At 41.8% G+C, this 24,572-nt stretch overlaps 1 protein-coding gene across 12 annotated transcripts in view; it reads right to left on the minus strand.

Annotated features, from left to right (window-relative positions):
* LOC134337298 (receptor-type tyrosine-protein phosphatase S-like) overlaps positions 1–24,572 on the minus strand; it is a 513,177-nt gene that overhangs the window by 175,697 nt on the left and 312,908 nt on the right. For all 12 annotated transcript variants that reach the window (XM_063032185.1, XM_063032183.1, XM_063032184.1 and 9 more), the window contains exon 6: positions 21,014–21,124. In XM_063032185.1, coding sequence (XP_062888255.1) covers positions 21,014–21,124 — 111 coding nt within the window. The remainder of the gene's footprint in view (positions 1–21,013; positions 21,125–24,572) is intronic.

A 24,572-nucleotide genomic window follows, 5' to 3' on the forward strand; every position in this document is an offset into this window, starting at 1 on the left:
CTTCAATTTGTGCTCAGTTGTTTAACAAACTATTGTGCCAGGTAGACCTGCTAAAATCTTGAAGGTAGTAAATTTCTTATTTTGAAAAGCATTTAGCACAGTAGATTACCTGGCCCCAGAAAAGCTCTCCACTAACACAATATCAGTTTGTTTTAAATATTAAAATGGAGACGATATTGTTTGAAATTCTCTTTCAGTCAGTGTCATTTTTAGCACCTGTGGCACACAGTTTCACAGATGTCTTTATGCTTGTTTTGGAGTCAAATGGAATTTGTTGGTCTTTGGCTGGAGCTGCAATATTCTAATAAATTAAAGAGAAAATTACAGCTGAATTTTTACACAGCTTCAACAACACTAAATATATTGGCAACTGTAAACTAAGAACAGATGACATAAGCCTAGAAATAATGTCATACATTTTTGTTTGCTTTAGAGCTGTGTAGTTAGTCATCTTAACATTCTTTGTGGAAGCCATAGGAAAATTGAGTTTAACTGAAAAAAATATAGTAGATGTTAGTATTCCCTCTGTAATAATGAATCTGAAGATGTCAGTTCCACATCCGCTTTAAGGGATATTCTATAATGGCCATTAGCACTCTTCCAGCTACAAGGGAGTGCTGCTGCATGAATAGAAGCTGCAATAATAGGAAGATGAATTTGTCCAGGGCGCAGAAGGGATCAAGATAGGCTGGTGAAGAACAGTGCTCATAGGAGGAATGTTCATTTTCAAAGTGGAATAAGAAGAGGTTGAAGGGTTAAAGGTAGTCAGTTCTGAGAGGAGGTCTTTGTTAAGACACGAATGTAGTCTGGAGAAGCCTGAAGAATGGGAAATTGCCATGCCCATTTTGCTTGCTCCCATCGACTTAAGAAAAGCAGATAAGTCTTCTCTTTTTAGGGAAGTAAACTGTGAGATGTGGCAGAGATTGGCAGCAGCAGCCTGGAAAGGTCCCAAGGATAGGGAGCCCAGAACAAGCATATCCCTTCTTGGGTGAAGCACTCAAGGCACACATGGGAAATTATGTTTGAGGTTATAGTAGCTCACAGTTCTTAGTGGAGACAAAGAATGTAGTTAGAACATTGGACCTTTAAATAACATTTTCAGGATAATAGGCTCAGTAAATCTGCTGAATAAATAGCACTAAAAGTTTTAGAAAGCGAGATTGAAAATATTACTGTTTGGCCATTGTTGACCTTATTTGGGCTAAGGAGAAGAATTCAGTTAAGAAATAAGGAGAGAAATTTCCCATCTGACATTGAGGAAATGTGTGTAAAATTACTTTTATATGGGTGAAGTTGATTTACAACATGATAACGTGATTTCTTTTTGGAGCTGAGCTTTAAAATAAATGTGGAGTGGATCAAAAATAATTTGTGTTTAGTCATTCTTTCAAATTTCTTCCATTACTCTTGGAGACATCAACCAATTTATCATGGCACTTGGGGAACGGGATAAGGATGAAGCTAACCATCGTGTTATATCAAGCCTCCTTCTGTCTTTTGCCAAAATCTGTTGAGCCTTGGGAATACCTCTTTGCTGGGTCTTTTCTTTATAGTTGATAATTATGACTTGTTGCAGTATTCCTGTAGAAAGTCCACCTTATTCAGCATCCTCAACTCTGGACCGAGTCTGCCTGGTCTACACAATGACACATCTTAATTCGAAATCCTAATGCATCCTATGTGACTCTGCAAGCAATCTTAACTTCAGATTTAAGGAGACCTGTCAGTCTTCCCTGCTTGCATCAGTAGAAGTATAACGACAGGCCGAAAGTTGACAGGCCTAGCTTGTGCAGCTGTGGAAAGGAACAACTTTAGTTTATGATGTTTTAACTATGTGCATTTGTTACATTACTGGGATCCGATTCCCAACTTTACAACAAGACAGACCAATTAAAAGGTCTTGCTAGGGTGTGCTTAGGGTAAGCCTGTGATAGTGTCCCTGAGGGACAGACATCCACTAGAGGATATGGGGTAACAGGTTAAAATATGGAGGTATGTACTCTCCCTCCACCTGAGTCAAAGGTAACAGAGGGATATTCCTTTTCCCTGAAGCCATCCCCAATTCTCTTGAGCTGCCTGGTTTCCCAAAAGGCCTGGGAAGCCCAACAGCCAAGGTAGTTATGGTTGTTATGGTAGTTAAGAGCCCACCAGACATACTATAACATTTCAACACAGGACACGTGCCCTGAGAACTGCTGCCTGTCTTTGCCCCAGTCTTCTGCTTTGCTATGTCCTGGAGTTAGAAGGAGTTTGGGGAGCAGTTTTCAAATTCTAGTATTTTATCCTCAACCCAACTCAATTGTTTTTGGGAATTAAAATTCTTTTTGTAGATTTAGCATTTAGCAACTTCACAAATTTTGCTTTTGTAATAGGATTCCATTTATTAACAATTTTGGAGAAAATCTAAAATTAATGAATAAATGTCACTCAATTTCAAGAGATAACAGATCACATATTATGGGCTGACTACAATGGCAGATGTTCAAGGATCGTCATGTCATACCATGCTGCGATGTGGGAAAAAAATGCAGCCTGAGGAAAGCAATTTATCCGGATTTAATCGGGTGTGACAGGACTTGTACTGGGCTGGATGTGACAATCAGTCTACCCAGAGATACTAGAAGACGAACTGATCCAAGGTTTACCCTAGGACGCAGTCTGGGAAAGAACTGAATGGACTGCACTCCTGAATGAAGTCTGCCCTAGCAGCACACATCTACTGAGACAATACATGAAGACAAACGATATAACTGGTTCTCAAAGTGAAAAAATGGAACTTCTTTTTTTCCTCTCTCTCTTTCAACTTCCACTAATGTTGTTATGTTTGTTTTGTTGTATAATTTATGTCAATTTAAATATATGTTATCTTATATTTGTAACGTACCGCTGCTGCAAAAAGCTTATTTCCAAGGCATGTATATTCCATGATGATAGACTTTAACTTGGGAAAACACCAAATGCATGGGCAGCTGATGTTATTCCCACCTTTACTGGGGCTTTCATCTTTTGCATAACTATCCTAACTTCATATTTTCAGTGTAGGTGTGAGGGAGTGTTGCATGTTCAATCTCTGCCCTACCTGAGGTCCTATGTGCCTGCATGGGTGAATGCTGAACATCCCACTGTTTCAAAGAAAATTCCATGGCCAAGATTCTTTCCTCACCCACACCAGCAAATTTACATTAATTCAATGCTGTACGTGAGATCTTTCTACGTATTTTTTTTTGCAATTAGCATTACAACGGAAGGGCATCAAAGCAATTTGTTGCACGTGTAATGTTTTGTGATATTTCTAGCAGATGTGATGAGGTGCTCCCTGAATACACTTTCTGTGCCCAGGCTACCAAAGTCCAAAAGTTAACTTCCATTGTGTACCATTACGGCAGCAATGTGATCAGCAAAAACAATCATAACAACATATGTCGTGCCATGTAGTTCATCTTGGGACTTGCTGTTCTGATGCCTATGTCCAATCCCTTTTAAATAAAGTTTACATCCAAGCCCTAGGGAAGGGCTTAACGAAGAATGGAGGAAAGGAAGAACGTAAAGGTGCCGAGAGAAAGAAGCTGCCATCAGTTTCAGTTGTGTTTTGCGAGTGTTCATCTTTCAAAAGAATAAAAGGTAAGCTCATTCTGCTTTAAATTGGGAGAGGAAGAGAATAAAGAGTTATTTGAGACGATTCCTTTGGAGGTGTGGCAATGCTAGGTTGGATGATTACGAGCCCTGATTCACAGAAGAATGTGACAGTGAGTACATTCAGGGAGGGACAAGTGGTGGCAGGGAAGGGTGAGGAAGGAGAGGAACTTCATCACCAAATTAACCTCTACAGGGCAAGCTACACTGCACCAGACACTGAAGCACCAATGAGCAAGAAGGCACAGATTATCTGCCATTTTGGCAAGAGCTGTAATCTGTGCCAAAATGTTGAAAAGCCACAATAATTTGCATCTTCCAGTTCATTACTACAATTAGATTACACCAACCCACTGAAAAGGGAAGATTTTTCTTTTTAGTTGTATATGCACATACTAAACTCCACCCCTTTGAGTTATAGATGTGACAAGACAGAGTATCTATTAGAACCATAAACCAATATTTCAGACTTCTAAGAAATCAAAGCTCTTTAAACATAGGTATGGGATAAACTTGCAATAGAGTACTCACTCAGAGTGGCCTCAAATGGAATTTGTCACATTGCTGGAGCACACAGTACAAGGAGATCTGAGCAGCTCGAAAGCACACTTCCGATCAAAGACCGGAGATTTCGAGATGTCACTGGGCTCTATTAATAGAGGGACTGGAGACCAACAGTTGTAGGACAGAAGTGGAAGGTGCTGAGCATGACTAACTTCTTGGTTTGGTTGAAATGCCTTATTGTCACAGGTCAAACTGACACAAAGACAGCCATTGTATCCCTCCCAGTGCGAAAGCTAACTGGTTTGAAAGGGGCATGGATTTTTGAAGGTGTAATCTAATCAATTGGAAGATAAAATAGGAGTGCAGAATAGCAAGCGCAAGGACAGGCAGACACAAAGAATTCAACATACTAGACAATTTAGTGTTCCCACTGCACAGTGTATATTCTGCTGCAAGATTGGACCAGAACTCGAATTACTTCATTTAGAGTAGTTTAATGTTAGTTTTCTGAAGTTCAGGGCCCTTATCTACTCCACAAATAAGTACAGATGCACACTTAACACTAAATCTTGTAAATGGACACCCCACTAAACTATACACTTAATTTCATCATAATCAATAACCAATATCCTAACAGGCTCAGCACATCATAAAGAATTATCCTGCAATATTATGCTAAAATGTACACTCACTGGCCACTTTATTAGGTACAGGAGTGGATCCCAGTGTAATCTTCCTGCTGTAGCCCATTCACTTCACAGTTTGCCTGTTGTACACTCCGAGATCCTCTTCTGCCCACCACTGTTGTAACTCATGGTTATTCGATTTATTGTCGTCTTCCTGTCAGCTTGGACCTGCCTGGCCATTCTCCTCTGGCCGCTCTCATTAACAAGGCATTTCCGCCACAGAACTGCTGCTCAAGTTATGTTTTTTTTGATTCTCGTGCCATTCTCTGTTAACTCTAGAGACTGTTGTGTGTGAAAATCCCAGGAAGATCAGCAGTTTCTGAGATACTCAAGCCACCCCATCTGGCACCAACAATCATTCCACATTCAAAGTCACTTAGATCACATTACTTCCGCATTCTGATGTTTGGTCTGAACGACAACTAAACCTCTTGGCTATGTTGGCATGCTTTTTTGCACGGAGTTGCTACCACATGATTAACTAATTAGATCTTTGCAGTAACAAGAAGGTGTGCCAAGTAAGTTTTGAACTGCACCTGTGTATACATGGACTTGTGCATATGATAAGAAAGTTGACTTTGAAGAGAACAGTATCATTCAGGATTGAAGGTGGAAATAGGAGCTTGTACAGGTTTATAAGGTAATCATTACATTCACGGTAATCATAAGTGGCACCTGCCCAACCCATTCTACACCTCTCATTAGTAGACTGCCCAAAGTTTTTTTATGCCTGTGCACTCAAATGTGAACTCTCGTTCTTCTGGCCATGCACACTTCATCAAATGGTTCAATTTAGAGCTGTCAGTTTACCCAGATCAAATGGAAAGTGATATGCACCTCTACCTTACTTTGTCTCTCTTCCCCTCTTTGTCTTGGTTTCATTTCTGTGATGGACCCATTTGGGAAAGGGGAACAATGTTGATGTCTGAGGTAAAAGGGATGTTCAGCTGAAATAGTGCATTATGCCTGGTCCCACTTATTGTTTCTGTTCGGTGCATGAGAGCTGTGGGAACTACGACTTGATCCCAACCTCTACCCTCATTCCCCCCACCCACCCACATCACACCCTCATCAAATTCTGTACACACAACAGATGTTTTATATTCCAAAATTGATACCTTCAAAATGTGATGGATCTATTATGGAAATAAGTTGCTGAGAAAGTGTTATCCAATAACCTAATATGGGTTAGCCTCACACCGGTGATAAATTGATCGGTATCTTTTACCTATGCTAGTTTACTATTAGTCAATCAGATCAAATGGTTACTATTAGTCTTATTAAATTATTTAGTGTTTGTAAATAATACATCTATTGCTGTTTCTTCCATTTCCTTGCCAAGTATAACAAGGCTAATTAACTAACCTGACCTAAGTTTTTCAAAACCTTTATTATTACTTATGGATTTAGTATTTTATTCTTAAAATTCAGATTTTAACAATGTGGATTACTGTAGTTGATGTGGCTGTAATTAAACAATCATCAATACCAGCTCAGTCAAACTGGTGGATCAAGGATCTTGATAATGACTTTCTAAACTCATGTTGTGAAGTGCTCCCGCTCAGGGAAACAGGTACTGCATACACACTGCAGTGATGACAACAGCAGAAAAGGTTTTTTGTATGGACCTGTGGTCACCTAACCATAGGTGGTGCAGCTCACATAGGTGAGTGATGGGAAGATGAGAACTTGATTATATTCCTGCGTGTCCCTACCCTACCACCATACACAGTGCGTTTCCTCTCAGTGTATTCATGATCAACAACTGCTTTTTCCAGAGATACCACAAAAGTGAGAAGTGTAAGACTCAGCGTGAAAGCCATTACCAGTAAATGTAATACCAGCAGCTAGTAGAGAACATTGCATAAGTGTCATTCAGACTTACCTCCATGAACCATGGAGATGGGATTCTGGTGACTTACTTTGGTTAACCTACCTTAATGTACAATATTAACAAAGCTGCAACATTTATAGACGGAGTACTGTGATTAGGCTTTTGCAATCAGCATTATTTCAGTCATAAGCAGAAAAGGGCAGAAGCCAAAGCGATAAGTAACCCATCGTAAGAATTTGAGACACTATGTGCAATCTACCTCTATTGGTTAGAGTTATTGGCCACGTCAGGACATTTTCTTATATCCTCCTAAGTGGTGCAAGTATCTTTAGCTGCTTATCATCTCCTTCCATCTCCCCACCACCCCTGTGTGAATTTAACTGCATGACAGCAGACAACAGTGTAACTGACTACCCCCTGCCTTTACCTGTCAAATACATACTTACAGTGCCCAGGTTTAACAATCAGCCACCAGGACTAAAGGGATTGTCAATGACATAAATAAACCCGTGAAGGTTTCACAGTTGACTTTTTTGTTCCCCAAGCAATAAATTGACAGCTAAAACAGGACCACTGATCAGCTGGGAATATCAGTGGATTAAGAATACTAGGTTCTTCTTTTCATTTTGGCTTTCATTAATCGTGGACATTTTACCATCTAGCCAACTGCACATCAAAAACATGTCTCCTACAGGAATGTTCTGGCAACCGCTAAGAAGAACGTTAAGAATTTGGTGAGGTTAGAGGTCTGTTGTGAATTGATATTAAGGGTGATAGGATTGGACTAAAAACGTTCAGCAAAAAAAAATTGTTATTTTACTTCTAGCAAACACTGAAAGCAGTTCAGAATAATGAGGGTTAAACCTAGTTCCCCTTGCAATCTAAGGACTTGCATTTTAAGATCTTCAGCAAAAGAACCAGAGGCATTTTTTTACATACTAGTGTTAGGATGTTGTTTGCTATTATGGAATCAACAATAGCTTTCAACAGAGAATATCTGAAAGTCTATTATTTATTTATTTATTGAGATACAGTGCGGAGGAGGACCTTCCAATCCTTCGAGCCATGCTGCTTAACAACCCTCGGTTTTCATTCTAGCCTAATCATGGAACAATTTACAGTGACCTATTAACCATTCAATCAGTATGTGTTTGGACTGTGGGAGGAAACCAGAGCACCCGGGGGAAACCTGCACGGTCACGGGGAGAACATACAAACTCCTTACAGGCAGTGCTGGTAATTGAACTTGGGTTGCCTGTACTGTAAAGCGTTGTGCTAACCTCTGCACTACCGTGCCACCACTACAAACCATAATTAGGTTTCAGGCTACAGAAGGAATGAGCTTAAGGTGATGGGGACCCATGCCCAGAGTTGTTAATGCTAATTGTAATGCTCAGTCCTTCTCTAATGGAGGACAGCTGCCAGTCTATCTGACAATGGCAGCTTTATATCCGGCAGAGAATACAAAATCCGGCCGCTGAGCCAGGAGGTTCATGAGCTGCTGCAGAATCTTAAAAGGCATGCTCTTTGAAACTGTTAATTTAAAGCATTATTCATCACTGCTACTCAGTTAAAGTCTTTAGTGCTAGTGATTTACATTCGACTGTACAAGCACTAAAGTAGTCTGATGTTCCAATTGGACAGCCTGTCAATAAAATAATTAGGCTGGAACAGTGTTGAAATGCTGTAAATGCATAAGATTGCCTTTTCTTTTTGTTTTTCAATTCTTCATTTCTTCAGCAGTCTCTGGTCTCCCAGAGGTAATGGTCCATAGGTAATAGTGACTCTCCAGTTACTCAAGCAATCTACTTATTTTACACTTGAGCCTTGAAAGTAAACATCAGGAAAGTTATGGCAGTCAATAACGTCAAGCCAGAAGCTCTCACGCTTCCTGCATTTGTGGAGCAGTGAACAGGAATAGAAACCACTACATCCTGTAACCCAAAAGACCTGGATATCAACTAACTCAACAGAGAGCAGAGCTCCCTTGTTCTGTAAGGAGGTTAACTGCTCTTTTTACCCACTGAAGAGGTACTGGAAACCATAAATAGCATTAACAACTCTAGGCACAGGTGCTCTATCACAATGCTTTAACTTTGAGCACAATAATCTGTTTGAGAATTGGATTTCAAAGTTTGAATGATCCCAAGAAAAGACTGAATAAAATCTGACCGTTTTGCATGTCACCACTGAATATTGGAATATACTATTTTAACATTCTGACAGAAATTCAGCCTTGACTGCATGGGACAAGAGGAGAATACAGCAATGTATGTCTATTGCTCAAGCAGCTCCCGAAATTCTGTTCTATTGACGTAAATGGATGAGACTCCAATGTCCCCATTGTTTTACATTTGACCAACCTTTACCCAAACCCAGTCTTCGTCTAGTGGAAACTTATATTCTCTAATAACAGAGTGTCATACAGTGTTTCATCCTCTCCTTGCAGTTTCTGGACCAATCTGATTAGTACAGGTTCTACAGGAAAGCATGGCCTCAGACTAGGAAAGATGCACAGTTCAGAATTAGCTGACTGAACCGTTACAGAATGGAGGGTGGCTTAACAAAGAAGACAGTCAGTGATTAATTTATCGAACGGGAGAGTTGGATAGTTATCTGGAGAAAGTTTTGATAGAATGCTTTATGAAAGACGATAATATTCCTCAGACCCTGGGGATTTTTAAGTGGACTCAATGTTTTCTGGTGTGTCAGTGATTTGTTTTAAGATGACGTACTATTGTGAGGTGCATAGCTGTTCGGTTTTGACCGGTAATCTCTTCTCTATACAAGTACTTACGTAGATATATGTGCACATACTAGCATCTTCCTTCCCCATTAAACACACACCATTCCCCTCACCAACAACCACGCCTCCTGCCAGCCCCCGTCTTTGCAAGCCCTTCAGCTCAAAGAGTCTGTGCTGACCAACAACCACCCAATTTACATTATTCTGCATTAATCTCATATTTCATTCTCCCCAAATTCTCATCAACTCTACATTCTCCTCAACTCAAGAAAATCAAGAACAACAATAAAATAATTTCAATCTATGTAAAGTGCTGCAGCATTTCTGGCCAACATGGAAGACAGAGCAGCATCATTTAGCATCTATCACTATATTTCCTATTTCATCATTTAATATAGTATTCATTTAAGTTTGACAAGTCACTAGACAAACTAAATCTCAAGGACCTTTAATATGGCATAATCCAGTTATACAGTTTCCTACATTCATTTCTGCACACAAAACAGTCTTATCGAGTATAGATTATTTAGTGTAATAATGTGCGTGATAGGCCCAAGACCATCTTTAAACACATTAAAATGCAGCAGGAACACTGTGTTGTCATAGCATGTTTTAGCGTGACCCAGCAACATGCAGCGTGATTTGACATTCTCCCATCATGCACCAGGCAACAGTGTACAAGCGCCAAGGTATCATCGCCACAAGGCACAGCACATTATCAAATCGAGTGGGGAAAAACTTTGGGATGCAAAAACGGGAGACCCACAGACTAGTGCAAGTTAACTGAACTGTGCTGTGGGGTTTAGTTTTTTTTTAATAAAAAGATTATTCATATGTAATGTGGGTTAAAAAAAGTAAAAAAGAAAAACACACCAACCTTCTCGTAGCTCTGAGGGATGTAGGGGGTTTGATGCGGAACACAATGACATGGGGAGAAGAGAAATAGGGGAAACACAGAGAGAGTAAAAAGGCCTCTTCAAGGCTTTTAGCTGCAATATCTACTCTCACTAACGACCTTTGACCTTTCCACCTAGACTTTCAAGAATCAATTTTTTTGTGTGACATCTCAATAGTTAGTTTTTTTGAGGGAACTGATTTTTAACTAAAACAATTCCATTGATAAATCAAATTAAAAAGTAAATAAAAACTAACACAAGACTTAGCATGTTACGACTCATAACTTAACATTTATTCCCTTCCATCTCTTTCACTTCTTCCTGTTGGCTTTGGAAATATGATGGAAAGTTCCTTGGAAATAAGATTGCCATGAGTAATTTTGTTGTTTTCCTTGTAGCTCAGCCCTTGGGCCTGCCCCTTTGTAAGAAGTGAAAGAGATACGGGTGATTTTGTTCCCATTTCCCGCGCAAGAGCAATTGACTCCACTCTCAACCCCTGCGCCAAGCCCATCTTGAGACTGCAGTCCTCTGGATAAGGCGCCACGACACAAACTGACCCTGTGCTTGGCGCTGGAGGAAATGAGTCTGCTCTTTCCGCATCTCAGCCACAAATCCTTTTAAACACAGTGGAACCCTGTACGTCGCAGACTTGGAAGAAAGACTCTGAGAGGGATTCAATAGTCACCCCTCTAACATTTTTATAATCAAAACTGAAAAATTCAGGAAAGAAAGTCATTTGAATTATCTTCAATACATCACCAAAGAACTTTCACTGCTCCATCCAATTGGTCTATATTTCTTTCCCAATATCATAACTTGTCTATATGGCAATAGTTCAAAGCAGAATTTTTCAAATGACATATTACTTTATCCTTCTTGGAAACTTCATCCATGAGCTTCGAAACCCCAGAGTTCAGATCTTCAGGAGGATGAAGAGATTGTCAAGCAATCACCCCAACGCTATGGTCAAATCATTGCCTTTGTAACTACTTTATCCCCTGAAGACAGAGCTCAAGCTGTTGATAGTTTGCATGCACTTGAGACAATAGGCAATTCTAACAAAACAAATTACTTCCTTACGCCATGAGTGGTACTTTACACATAAAGTAGGCAAGGAGGAAAATATTTTCAACAATCTGTACTCCAGTTAATTGACAGTCAATGGAGTAAGTTCATAACTCTCAACTGGGAATTCTGTTCTGCTTTCACCACAGGCATTATATCAATATATTGCATTAATATTTCCCCTTTGTGTTGTCATTTCATCGGTTTCAAATTATTGGTGGTTACCGCGTAATGACAGCAAGGCCTAAAGTAGCTTTGTATTGTTCTAAGAATAGAGAATAGATTAAACAAATGTGGGCATGAAGGAAAACCTCAGCGATTGCAAGGTCATTACTGAAAGAGGCAGTTGGTAAGATCAGAAGCAAGATGATCCTTTTTTCATCAGAAGTGTGTAGGACTCACTGACGGTATATCAGAGTTCTCACTCCAAGGCACTAACCTCCACTTTCAGAACCATAAATCGTTATTGCAGGCAACACTGGCTGGAAGTTTGCAGTAGCTCTCGTTCATTCCTTTGGCCGCACTTCCACCTATTTTCCTAAAAAGTGCTGGCCTCCTTCCAATCTAAGTCATTTGCCATGTTTTGCGGACTCTGGAATGAGGAGGATTAAGCTGAACTTAAGTCCTTTCCATTTAAACTTCGAGAAGGAATATGGCAACAGGACAGGGGAATGGGATTAGGTGGATGTCTCTTTAATAGGGGAGCTTAACATGGGTACAATAAGCTGAATGCTCTATGCCCTGTATAATTCTATGGTTCTATCATGCACTGTTCTTCCTCTTCCACTGAACATCAAGATATTGATTTATTGAGTGGTGCTGCTTTAATTCTGCCTTGTGGTCTAAACAAGTTTTATAATAGCACAAATTTGAACAAGTTCTCAGAAAATTTGTGATCTACCATAAACTAGTTTGATGCACCAGCCCCTTTAAAGCAAAATTAGGAGTCCTCTCACTTTCAAAATGCTGTGGATTCCAGATAATTGGGCCATTGGTTAATTGGGACAGCCACTTATTTGGGACAACTCATAAAGAGCAAAAACTAATTGGAAAAAAAGCTGGAATTCCCTTCCTTTGTTTGAGAAACTATGCTGCTTCATTAGGACAGGAGACGGCTGCCTAACAATTTTTAACTAGCATCAGTTGCATGGTGCTTCAGTGGCTGTTAGACACTAAACCGTGCTTCGAGAGAACAGTTTTTAAATAGTGTCAGTTGTGTCTGTCTGTGTTCAAAAAGCAGTGATTTTTGTCACTGATAGTTGGCGAGAAATAAGCAGTAAGACAATTCAGAACTGTTTTGGTTACTGCAGTTTCAAGCTTGGAATACCAGAAAGGCCAAGATGAAAATGAAACGATTTCACTATTTCAGCAAGTTAGGAACCATGAAGAATTTGAAAGTATTGAAATCATCTTGAATGTGACAATGAAAATGAAGATCTGGAAGATGCGATCAACAACAGCATTGTATAAGGGCAGTCCATTATCTGTATGAGGTGCCTGTGCTGACTTTGTCCATTTAGTCAATCAAAAGAACACAGCAGTATACACGAGATGAATTCCTCTGTCGTTAATTATTAAGAACTAACACACAGTTTTACAGTACTATAGTAGTAGTAGTCAGGTTCTAATTTATTCTGTGTTTCATTTAAATACATAATTTGTTACTCAGTTAAATGATAGTTTGTCTTTTTTATACTTCTTAACTATTTCCATGACACTTCAGCAAGTTAAGGCAGCCGCTTAATTGGGCCGAAATGTATTGGTCCTGATATGTCCCAACAACTGGATTTCACTTTACAGGCCAGGGTTCTATTAAAATGGATCATGCCATTCTGGAACTTAGTTGGCAGAATAAGCTGAATATGGATTTGTGAGTAAGCCCAAATAGTTGAGAATGACTCTGCCTTATTTCAGATGATGCTCTGCTGAGCAACAGAAATAGCCTAAAGGCATACAATCATTATTTTATGTATTAAAATATTACAATGTAGATTTTTGTACTACAGTGTACCTCAAATGGAGAAAAATTCTGTGTTAACCAATTCTACAAATGATTCTCCGCTGCAGTGTTGTAGAACGGAGAGGGGGACAGGACATCAATAAGGCTTTATAGATAAAGTGCCCTGCCTTCATCTCCAGGATTACAGTTAGGCCGGTGGCCCAGATAAATGGGAACATTGGTTTCCTAACAATTGCTTAAAAATGCTAGATTCTGAGTCAAACCCCAACTCAGTTCTCACGGGACTTGAACACATAGCACAAAACTTTTCAGAATGAAGCATTGATTTGGGCAGTTCAAAAATCGCATGCTTTAACTGAAATTGTGCAGACTTCCACTCAGGGGTCTCCTAAAACTGAGCAACATACATCAAAGTTGCTACTGAACGCAGCAGGCCAGGCAGCATCTATAGGAAGAGGCGCAGTCGACGTTTCAGGCCGAGACCCTTCATCAGGACTAACTGAAGGAAGAGCTAGTAAGAGATTTGAAAGTGGGAGGGGGAGGGGGGGGATCCAAAATGATAGGATAAGACAGGATGGAGCCAAGAGCTGGATAGATGATTGGCAAAAGGGATATGAGAGGATCATGGGACAGGAGGCCCAGGGAGAAGGAAAAGGGGGAGGGGGAAAAAAACCCAGAGGATGGGCAAGGGGTATAGTCAGAGGGACAGAGGGAGAAAAAGGAGAGAGAGAGAAAGAATGTGTGTATATAAATAAATAACGGATGGGGTATGAGGGGGAGGTGGGGCATTAGCAGAAGTTAGAGAAGTCAATGTTCATGCCATCAGGTTTAGGCTATCAAGACGGAATATAAACAACAGGAATTCTGCAGATGCTGGAAATTCAAGCAACATACATCAAAGTTGCTGGTGAACGCAGCAGGCCAGGCAGCATCTATAGGAAGAGGCGCAGTCGACGTTTCAGGCCGAGACCCTTCGTCAGGACTAACTGAAGGAAGAGTGAGTAAGGGATTTGAAAGCTGGAGGGGGAGGGGGAGATGCAAAATGATAGGAGAAGACAGGAGGGGGAGGGATGGAGCCGAGAGCTGGACAGGTGATAGGCAAAAGGGGATACGAGAGGATCATGGGACAGGAGGTCCGGGAAGAAAGACGGGGGGGGGTGACCCAGAGGATGGGCAAGAGGTATATTCAGAGGGACAGAGGGAGAAAAAGGAGAGTGAGAGAAAGAATGTGTGCATTAAAAAGAGTAACAGATGGGGTACGAGGGGGAGGTGGGGCCTAGCGGAAGTTAGAGAAGTCAATGTTCATGCCATCAGGTTGGAGGCTACCCAGACGGAATATAAGGTGTTGTTCCTCCAACCTGAGTGTGGCTTCATCTTTACAGTAGAGGAGGCCGTGGATAGACATGTCAGAATGGGAATGGGATGTGGAATTAAAATGTGTGGCCACTGGGAGATCCTGCTTTCTCTGGCGGACAGAGCGTAGATGTTCAGCAAAGCGGTCTCCCAGTCTGCGTCGGGTCTCACCAATATATAAAAGGCCACATCGGGAGCACCCGACGCAGTATATCACCCCAGTCGACTCACAGGTGAAGTAATGCCTCACCTGGAAGGACTGTTTGGGGCCCTGAATGGTGGTAAGGGAGGAAGTGTAAGGGCATGTGTAGCACTTGTTCCGCTTACACGGATAAGTGCCAGCAGGGAGATCAGTGGGGAGGGATGGGGGGGACGAATGGACAAGGGAGTTGTGTAGGGAGCGATCCCTGCGGAATGCAGAGAGAGGCGGGGAGGGAAAGATATGCTTAGTGGTGGGATCCCGTTGGAGGTGGCGGAAGTTACGGAGAATAATATGTTGGACCCGGAGGCTGGTGGGGTGGTAGGTGAGGACCAGGGGAACCCTATTCCTAGTGGGGTGGTGGGAGGATGGAGTGAGAGCAGATGTACGTAAAACTGATGTTCTTTAACCTGATACATCAATTCTTGTTTTTCTCTCTCCACAGAAGCTGCCTAACCTGCTGAGCATTTTCTAGTTGTTTTACAGATTTGCAGTGCCAGCAGTTTTGCCTTTTGAAGACCTGGGTGATTTGCTCATATAGGATTCCATGTGGAGGAACAAAATATTTGAAGCTGTCACATGCAGATACAAATTAACAACATTGAGGCATTGTTGGGGCTGTTATTAAGGACATGAGTTGAGCACATGAGTGTCCATTCTCTTCTGTAGCAGATTTATGGATTTAGTTGGTGCAATATGGCATAGAATATTGGAATACTCAGTGCAGATGCACTTCACCTTGATGAGGTCCAAATCCTCTCCTGGGATGTCCAGGTTCAATCCTCATAACTTCAGACTGCAGCATTACCACACGGATTGGACACAGTCAGAAATGCAGTAACAAGTTTATGAGGGAGAGAGGAGCCAAGTTGAGGCCAGATATTTCTCCGCAACAAACAAGAGAGGGTTAAATTGAAGGGTTTCTTGATCAATCTTCTCCAGACTTCAGTTCATGAAAAAATGTCCCTACACAAACATGCCAGTTTCATCTGTGATTCTGTTTGTTTTGTACATCAGTTTCAACAGCTTGAGGCTTTGACCTTGCTGTTTAAGGTGTTAATCATGTGTTGCTCTGCAATCACATACAGTAAAGTGCAAAAGTCATAGGCACCCTAGCTATATTTATGTATCCAAATGGGAATAGGCTTGGTACTGTAAATACTTCAACTACAGCTTTGAAAAACATTATTAAATGGAATTTTTATAACAAGGCATTTTATGGCTACTGGGTCAAAATTCCAGGAAGGGTATCATAGTATTACCACTATGAGTTCTTTCTTTCTTTTTAAATCTTTTTATTAATTTTCAAAATTATAAACTCAATAACAAAGTTGGTACAAAGAGATTGGAATAATCTTAATCAGCATATACAAAAAGGATTTTAAGTAACATAGGTACTTGGGTGTCATTATACACCAGTCATTGAAAGTGGGCATGCAGGTACAGCAGGCGGTGAAAAAGGCAAATGGTATGCTGGCATTTATAGTGAGAGGATTCGAGTACAGGAGCAGGGAGGTACTACTGCAGTTGTACAAGGCCTTGGTGAGACCACACCTGGAGTATTGTGTGCAGTTTTGGTCCCCTAATCTGAGGAAAGACATCCTTGTCATAGAGGGAGTATAAAGAAGGTTCACCAGATTGATTCCTGGGATGGCAGGACTTTCATATGATGAAAGACTGGATCATCTAGGCTTATACTCATTGGAATTTAGAAGATTGAGGGGGGATCTTATTGAAATGTTTAAAATCCTAAAGGGATTGGACAGGCTAGATGCAGGAAGATTGTTCTCGATGTTGGGGAAGTCCAGAATGAGGGGTCACAGTTTGAGGATAAAGTTTCTCCTAATCTCGGCCCTTTAGGACCGAGATTAGGAGAAACTTCTTCACACAGAGAGTGGTGAATCTGTGGAATTCTCTGCCACAGGAAACAGTTGAGGCCAGTTCATTGGCTATATTTAAAAGGGAGTTAGATATGGCCTTGTGGCTAAAGGGATCCAAGGGTATGGAGGGAAGGCTGGTACAGGGTTCTGAGTTGGATGATCAGCCATGATCATACTGAATGGCAGTGCAGGCTCAAAGGGCCGAATGGCCTACTCCTGCACCTATTTTCTACAGGTATAATAGACTTCCAAACTCATAATGAAATGAGTCATAAAAAAGAAATAAAAATAAAATATATATATATATATAAACAAAGAAAAATCACAAAAGAAAAAGAAAAAAAAACTCAAAAAGAAACAGAACAAAACAGGGCTAGGCCAATATCTTGAATCAGACACGTTCAGTATGAGTTATGTTAAGCTTATTCTATGGTAATAGAAGTAGGCAGCAATGGCAGTTCTGGTGCTCACATCTCTTATGAATGGGATGGAGCACATACAGTATACCTATATAGCTAGTGCGCCTTCACTTTTGCACAGTACTATACATGATTCCATTATGCTACAGACCGATGCCATAAATAATTCACCTCTTACTCTTTGCCATAAGTTTCCACTCTAATAATATTATTAGATGCTTTGTCTGGTTAATTGCTGGTGTAAAAGCCTCTGGAGACTGCACAGAAGCAAAGAGGACGTATTTACCTCACTTAGATTTGCTTCCATTAAGAGTTATGTCTCATGCAAGTTATTTAAAGGACTTCCTGTAACAGCAGAGGCCTCTTCTTGTTTCCGTCCATCAAAGGTGACTTACTTCCGCTCCAGTTAATAGGAATGGAGGATGCCTATTAATGGCGACTCCTTTACTTGCATCTTTGGAAACAGCTCTATTTTTATCTTTAATATCTCTATTTTTCCCTTTCAGGGTTCTTTTGAAGACCTTGACTCATGACTGGCTGCTATTTAATATGCCAAGGACGATGCCTAGAAGACCAGCGCGCCTTCAGGGTTCTGGGATTTTTTGGCTCTGGAGGTGGGCGGATTCGAGATCGGTGCCACTGCAGGAAACTGGTGTGTCGTGAGAGACGGAAGATCGAAAGCAGCGAGCTGGCTGCTGGCTGTGTGCCCAGAGACTTAAGTTCTTTTGGCACAGAGCTCGGAAGAAGCGACACAACAGACTTTTAACATCATAAATCAGCGAGTTGTTTGTTATGTCTCCCCTCTCGCTGTGAAATGGGGACACCTCTTTTTCCCTTATTAGGGAGAAACTGAGCCTGTGGTATGCCAAATTACCAGGTGAACGAGTAGTCTTTGGGGTGCTGCAAGTCTGTTTCTTTATTGATGCTTTGCTGCACGCTTGAGTGCTCGGTGGGGGGGTGCAGATGCTTTTTTTTGCTGGTGGGGGAGGGGGGTCATTGCTCTGCTGCTGCTTATGCGTGGAGGGGAGCTGGGGGGACTTTAGAGTTCTAACATTTAACTGTCATTCATTCTTTGGGGCACTCCTCTGTTTTTGTGGATGTTTGCAAAGAAAAAGAATTTCAGAATGTGTATTGTATATATTTCTCTGACATTAAATGTATCTTTGAAACCTTTGAACTGTTGCACAGTAGCCGCCAACAACTGTCTTAACTGAGCTGGGACTAATGTTTGACCAATAGCAGGGGATTCTGAGACAATTAGAAACCATGCTCCATTGGATAGACGTTTATATATACCGACCACACTTTCTAAGCACGCACCTCACTCTCTGCTCTGTCAACCATGGTAACCATAATGGATTGTATTTCCTCACTGTTGCTCCTGGTGATAAATTGAATGGGTCCAACAGTACAATGATGTTGCCTGCCTGCCCAGGCACCTGCAACCAGTATTTCACTGGCCATCAAGTAAACAAAAGTCAATACTTGCTATTGAGTCCTGTTTAAAATGACAACACAAGTTAGGAAGAAATATAATGCATTTGCAGCAGATTTAATTTCACAAGAACTCATGATTTGAAAAATGATGCAACACACACTGTAGAGGCAATGACCAGAAAGTATCTGGGTCAGAGTTACTTGGTGACACAACTGACTTATTTGGTGTTAACTGAACTGGGCCAAGGTAAAACCTCTCAGTATTCTAGGGAGAGATGGTCCTCTGCTTTGTGGTATATGGGTAAAAGGACATTTAGAAGCTCCTTATCCATCCATGGGAAATAATAGCAGGTTTTGTCATTAACCCTTCTCAGGTTCTTAGTCCAAGTACTGGCTGTAAATGTAGATTCAGCAGAAGACAGTTCCCAGTTGATAGTTATGCTGCCATTTCTGGAAGGGTCAGGTCCGGCACGATAGAACACTTAAAACCAATCTACACAAATTGTGAAAAGTCATTCAAGCCACATTATTTAATCCTTGTCCACTCCTTCCATTATCAACAATATCTGGGTCAAAGGCCAAATGATGAAAAGATATCAGAAATTATCATCTTAAAATATATGAAAATGAACAATAAACAGTTTAAAAAATCCACTGGTCCTTTCTTCCATTCCAACTGGTGAGGTTCATCTTTGTCAGCCCTTTTAATTATTTTCAAAATGCGCCCCCCCCCCGAGGATTTTGTGGTATATATTAAGACTTCATAGTATATAATACTAATTATTTGGAAATGTTAAATTTGGGAATGCACCATGTTTTGCACTTGCAGGCATGATCTTAATAGTGACATGATCATTGATGGCTGTCAGTCAAAGGAGTCACTATGTCCCTCTCTGCATTTTTGATACCATGGGAGCAGGCTGGCTACATCAAAAATGGGAAGAATTTATTTCAAACTTATGCCCACTTATGTATTTCAATGCCCTCACAGAACAATGGTGGATGAAGCTGGAATGGACGGACATCCAGTGAATTTTGAAGACCTTTTAAATCCTGAACTCATACTTCAGCTGAGCTTAATGATATTCAAGCTGAATAAGCTGCTTCCTTCACTACCTTCATCTCATAGCTTATCTTCATATAGAACAGGGGCGTATATCACTAAATTTAAATAACCAAGGTGGCAATGGTTTTTGGTGTAACAATATACCCAAATGCTGAATACAAACTGTACTACTTGACCTGTTTCATTTTACTCTCCCCTCTTCCCTGCGGTTAACAGATGACAGCACCCCTGATCGAAACGAGCCAGAAATTCATGGCCAGTCGGTACATACAGAGGGTCTGTATTCTGTTACACTCATGTCGCTGGAAGCATATTCTGAAAGTGAGGTAGAGAGGGCTGCCCTCAGCCGCACCGTGTAACCGAACACTGATGGTTTCTGGGTGCTTGATTCCCAATCATTCTCTCATAAATTTTAACCTTACTTAAGAAAACTCTGGACCTGGAATGATTCATTTTAGTGAAAAGCAGAGTTTTCACCTCAGATTATTATTTCCAATTAGGGTGATAGAATTGGTGACAATATACCCAGGTCAAGGGTGAGAGTTCAGAGTTTCTGCCCTGCTGGAAGCACATGTTAATTGTATTTCCTCTGTAAAGCTGCTACAGCTTCAAGTGCGTTTCTATCTACCCACATGTCCTGGTTAGCCTGATGCGACTTCACCAGCTTCAGCTTGGAACTGACAACTGATTCATGGACCCGTTTAACTAGTGCTTCTCCCAAGGCCAGGCCACGCTGGGAGCATCACAGATTTATCAGCACAGAAACATGAACCAGAGTCTGTGACAACTATCAAGCACCCATTAACACTCATATTATTCCCAGTTTATTCTCCAGATTCTACCACCGACCTACACAGCAGTGGAAATTTGGGAAATTTACAGTGGCCGATTAACCCCTCCTCTCCCTCATGTGGGAGGAAACAGGAGCATCTGGAGAAAATGTGCATGCTCCACACTGGCATCACCCAAGGTGTGGATTGAATGTGGGTTGCTGGAGTGGAGAGACGGCAGCTCTCCCAGCTGTACCACTGTACTGCCCAGAGCTACCTTGAAAGTTGTAACCAAGTGTTAGATATTTTTACTGAACTACAGAACTAAGAATAATTCTCTAGGACAAATACAGCTTGCCCTTCTTGCTGCAGAATTGGAAATCAGAATGGGGAGATAAGGGGGTTTTGATTGTCCATGTTTATGAAGGACACCCAGTGGGGATATACGCCCCTGTGCTTTGCAGCTTTGGGGGAATAGTCAGACACTAGATGTTGATACACTTGGGTTCTGCTAGAGGCCAGCACCCTCTGGTGAGAGAGTGCTGAGCAATCAGCCGCTCCCTACCTCTCACGTATAGATTAGCAGGAGGAGAGTACCGCACCCCAGCGTTGTTCGATGCCACACACTCGTATTTCCCTTGGTCAGTTTCTTCGCTGTTCTCGATCTGCAGAGCACCTGTCAGGAAACAAACGGCAGCAAAGGGAATTAAAACCTCAGCAGTTTTCACGTACAGGTTGCAGAAATGGCTGCATTTCTCTACTGCCCGAGCTTCCCTGCCCTGCCTGGACTGCCACAATCCATGTGATAGGTTCACCCAGGAGCACGGCATTGTCTGCTCGGAAAGTAGCTGTTGATAACTGGCTGGCGAGGAGAGATGATCCCTTTAATCCAAGTACCAGGAGCAATATCTTTTTTTGCTCTAATTTTTTTCATTTGTAAATTCCAGGATATGGCGTGCCTCTCTAAACCAAGGCTGCATGTTCCTGTCGTTTATGCCGCACAATTCAACTGTGCTTGCAGGCAAATCAGATGCTCCACACTGACCGTATGCCTGTCAGCTGTAGTGCAATCCATCAGGGAGATGTAGACCTTCTGTCCCTTAGCTAGCGTGAACTCTGCTCTGCGTAATGCAAGACCCCCCCCCATTAACTTTTCATGCTGTGTGGACAGGGAGTACAGGTTGTACAGTAAAGAAACAAATCTTTGTGCCCACCATGTCCATGTTGACCTGCTGCCCATTAACATTAATCCCAGCTGCCTTCATTAGGACTATTTTCTTCTGCATCTTGCCTAAACGATTCCTAAATTGTTCCAATTCCACCGTTCCCTATGCAAAGAACTCTTCCCTCAGATCCCTTTAAAACCTGCCCCGCCAATATGGCAGCAACAAAGGATCAAACCCTGGACCAAACCAGTTCTCAATGGATTGGAACACCCTACCTGAAATCTTTAGGATGTTCCCTTTTCTGGTTGAGCAGGGCATTCCCCAAGCATTCTCCCCCCCAGCCCTCAAGGAAATCACCGTGATGTCCAACTGTACCAAGATAAACCCCTCCACCTTCATCACCCTCTCCCCACTTTCCTGTCCCTCATTTTAATATTCCAGACCAGAAGGGCAAGACTGGTAAATCATGTGCTGTGAACTGAATGTTGGATTTGCAGTACGAGATCGCACCAGCAGTTTGGGCTCCGCGATTCAGCAGCCCCAGCACAGAAGCAGGGAGAGCTGCTGGCTCAGCAGACCCAGGCCATTAGCAGACATCCTCCTTGGCTCAAGGGGCAGCGGGTCCTGGCCACGAGGAGCCCGCTGTACCCCCTTCCTGCATGTGTGGGAAGATTTACATCGGTGAAGGGCTGGGTGAAAGGAATGGTCAATAGCCATCACCAGGTGAAGGTTGACAGCCAGATCGGTAGTTCCTTCTTCCCTAAGAAGTTCTTAGTGTTAGACTCCTTATGGACTTCAGTAAGGCCTTTGATAAGGTCCCGCATGGGAGGTTAGTTAGGAAAATTCAGTCGCTAGGTATACATGGAGAGGTGGTAAATTGGATTAGACATCGGCTCAATGGAAGAAGCCAAGAGTGGTAGTGGAGGATTCCTTCTCTGAGTGGAGGCCTGTGACTAGTGGTGTGCCACAGGGATCAGTGCTGGGTCCATTGTTATTTGTCATCTATATCAATGATCTGGATGATAATGTGGTAAATTGGATCAGCAAATTTGCTGATGATACAAAGATTGGAGGTGTAGTAGACAGTGAGGAAGGTTTTCAGAGCCTGCAGAGGGACTTGGACCAGCTGGAAAAATGGGATGAAAAATGGCAGATGGAGTTTAATACAGACAAGTGTGAGGTATTGCACTTTGGAAGGACAAACCAATGTAGAAGATACAGGGTTAATGGTAAGGCACTGAGGAGTGCAGTAGAACAGAGGGATCTGGGAATACAGATACAAAATTCCCTAAAAGTGGCGTGACAGGTAGATAGGGTCGTAAAGAGAGCTTTTGGTACATTAGCCTTTATTAATCAAAGTATTGAGTATAAGAGCTGGAAAGTTATGATGAGGTTGTATAAGGCATTGGTGAGGCCGAATCTGGAGTATTGTGTTCAGTTTTGGTCACCAAATTACAGGAAGGATATAAATAGGGTTGAAAGAGTGCAGAGAAGGTTTACAAGGATGTTGCCAGGACTTGAGAAACTCAGTTACAGAGAAAGGTTGAATAGGTTAGGACTTTATTCCCTGGAGCATAGAAGAATGAGGGGAGATTTGATAGAGGTATGTAAAATTATGATGGGTATAGATAGAGTGAATGCAAGCAGGCTTTTTCCACTGAGGCAAGGGGAGAAAAAAACCAGAGGACATGGGTTAAGGGTGAGGGGGGAAATGTTTAAAGGGAACATTAAGGGGGGCTTCTTCACACAGAGAGTGGTGGGAGTGTGGAATGAGCTGCCAGACGAGGTGGTAAATACGGGTTCTTTTTTAATATTTGAGAATAAATTGGACAGATACATGGATGGGAGGTGTATGGAGGGATATGGTCCGTGTGCAGGTCAGTGGAACTAGGCAGAAAATGGTTCGGCATAGCCAAGAAGGGCCAAAAGGTCTGTTTCTGTGCTGTAGTTTTTCTATGGTTTCTATGGTTTTCTGTGGTTATCCATTCTGTGAGTGCATCATGAACCCAGGGAAAAGGCTCGAACATGATACAGTTTTGTAACTCAAGACTCTCTGGGCTCTGCTCTGCACTGGTTACACTACTACTCCAAACAGGTAGTTTACGATCTCTAGATTAAGCTCAAAATAATTCTGTGGAGGCACATATGCTTATACAATGGCATCAGAGGTCATGACGAGAGAATTCCGGAGCCAGTGAGAAGCAGTTTTATCAAATTCTAGTAAGTTTCATATAGTGAAGACAACACAGAATGCTGAACCATGCTTCTGGTAGACTGAATCTTGAGTCAATGTACACACCTTCCACACCCCACTTACCAAAGCAAATCAAACACTACTCCTGGGGCATCAGTTTGCACAGCTCTGTGGGGGGTTATCATGTGTGTGCTTTCAGATTTCCGCTTAATCCTATCCTCGCCTGAAACTCTTGAACCAGTTTGCCTGTCCGCTCGGGTGACTGGGCAGCAGGGTGGACAGATGCTGGTCACTCGCCCAGCCCAAGGCCATGCTATCTCAATGTAGCACGTCACATACCACCATGAGAGCAGATGAAGGGCGGGCCCTGAGCTTTATAAATATTTTACGGGGGGAGGGCACTGGGAGGCCATTTCAGATTTGCTTGGCCGTTGCAGAACTGGATAGGAGATTGATTTGACAGCCACTTTTCATTGAAACAATATTCCAGGTTACAAGGCTGGATATGCAGATATAAAGAACACAGCACAGACATTTCTAGCACTGAAGGAAGCTGCAGGACATGGGGTAATGATACCCTATAGAAGACTCTGCCACTTTATAGTAGAAAGAGCAAAGACCTTCAAGCACTGGATTTCATGAAAATTCATTTAAAACATACAGCATACATGCAATTTCTATCTTGTTTTTTATCCACAAGGCTGATAAATCCTTGTAGCATCGGTACTCTTAGGTTATTGCATATGAGTGCTCTAACTTGAAAC

This window comes from Mobula hypostoma, chromosome 24 (assembly GCF_963921235.1).
Source record: "Mobula hypostoma chromosome 24, sMobHyp1.1, whole genome shotgun sequence".
NCBI classification, from domain to species: Eukaryota; Metazoa; Chordata; class Chondrichthyes; order Myliobatiformes; family Myliobatidae; genus Mobula; species Mobula hypostoma.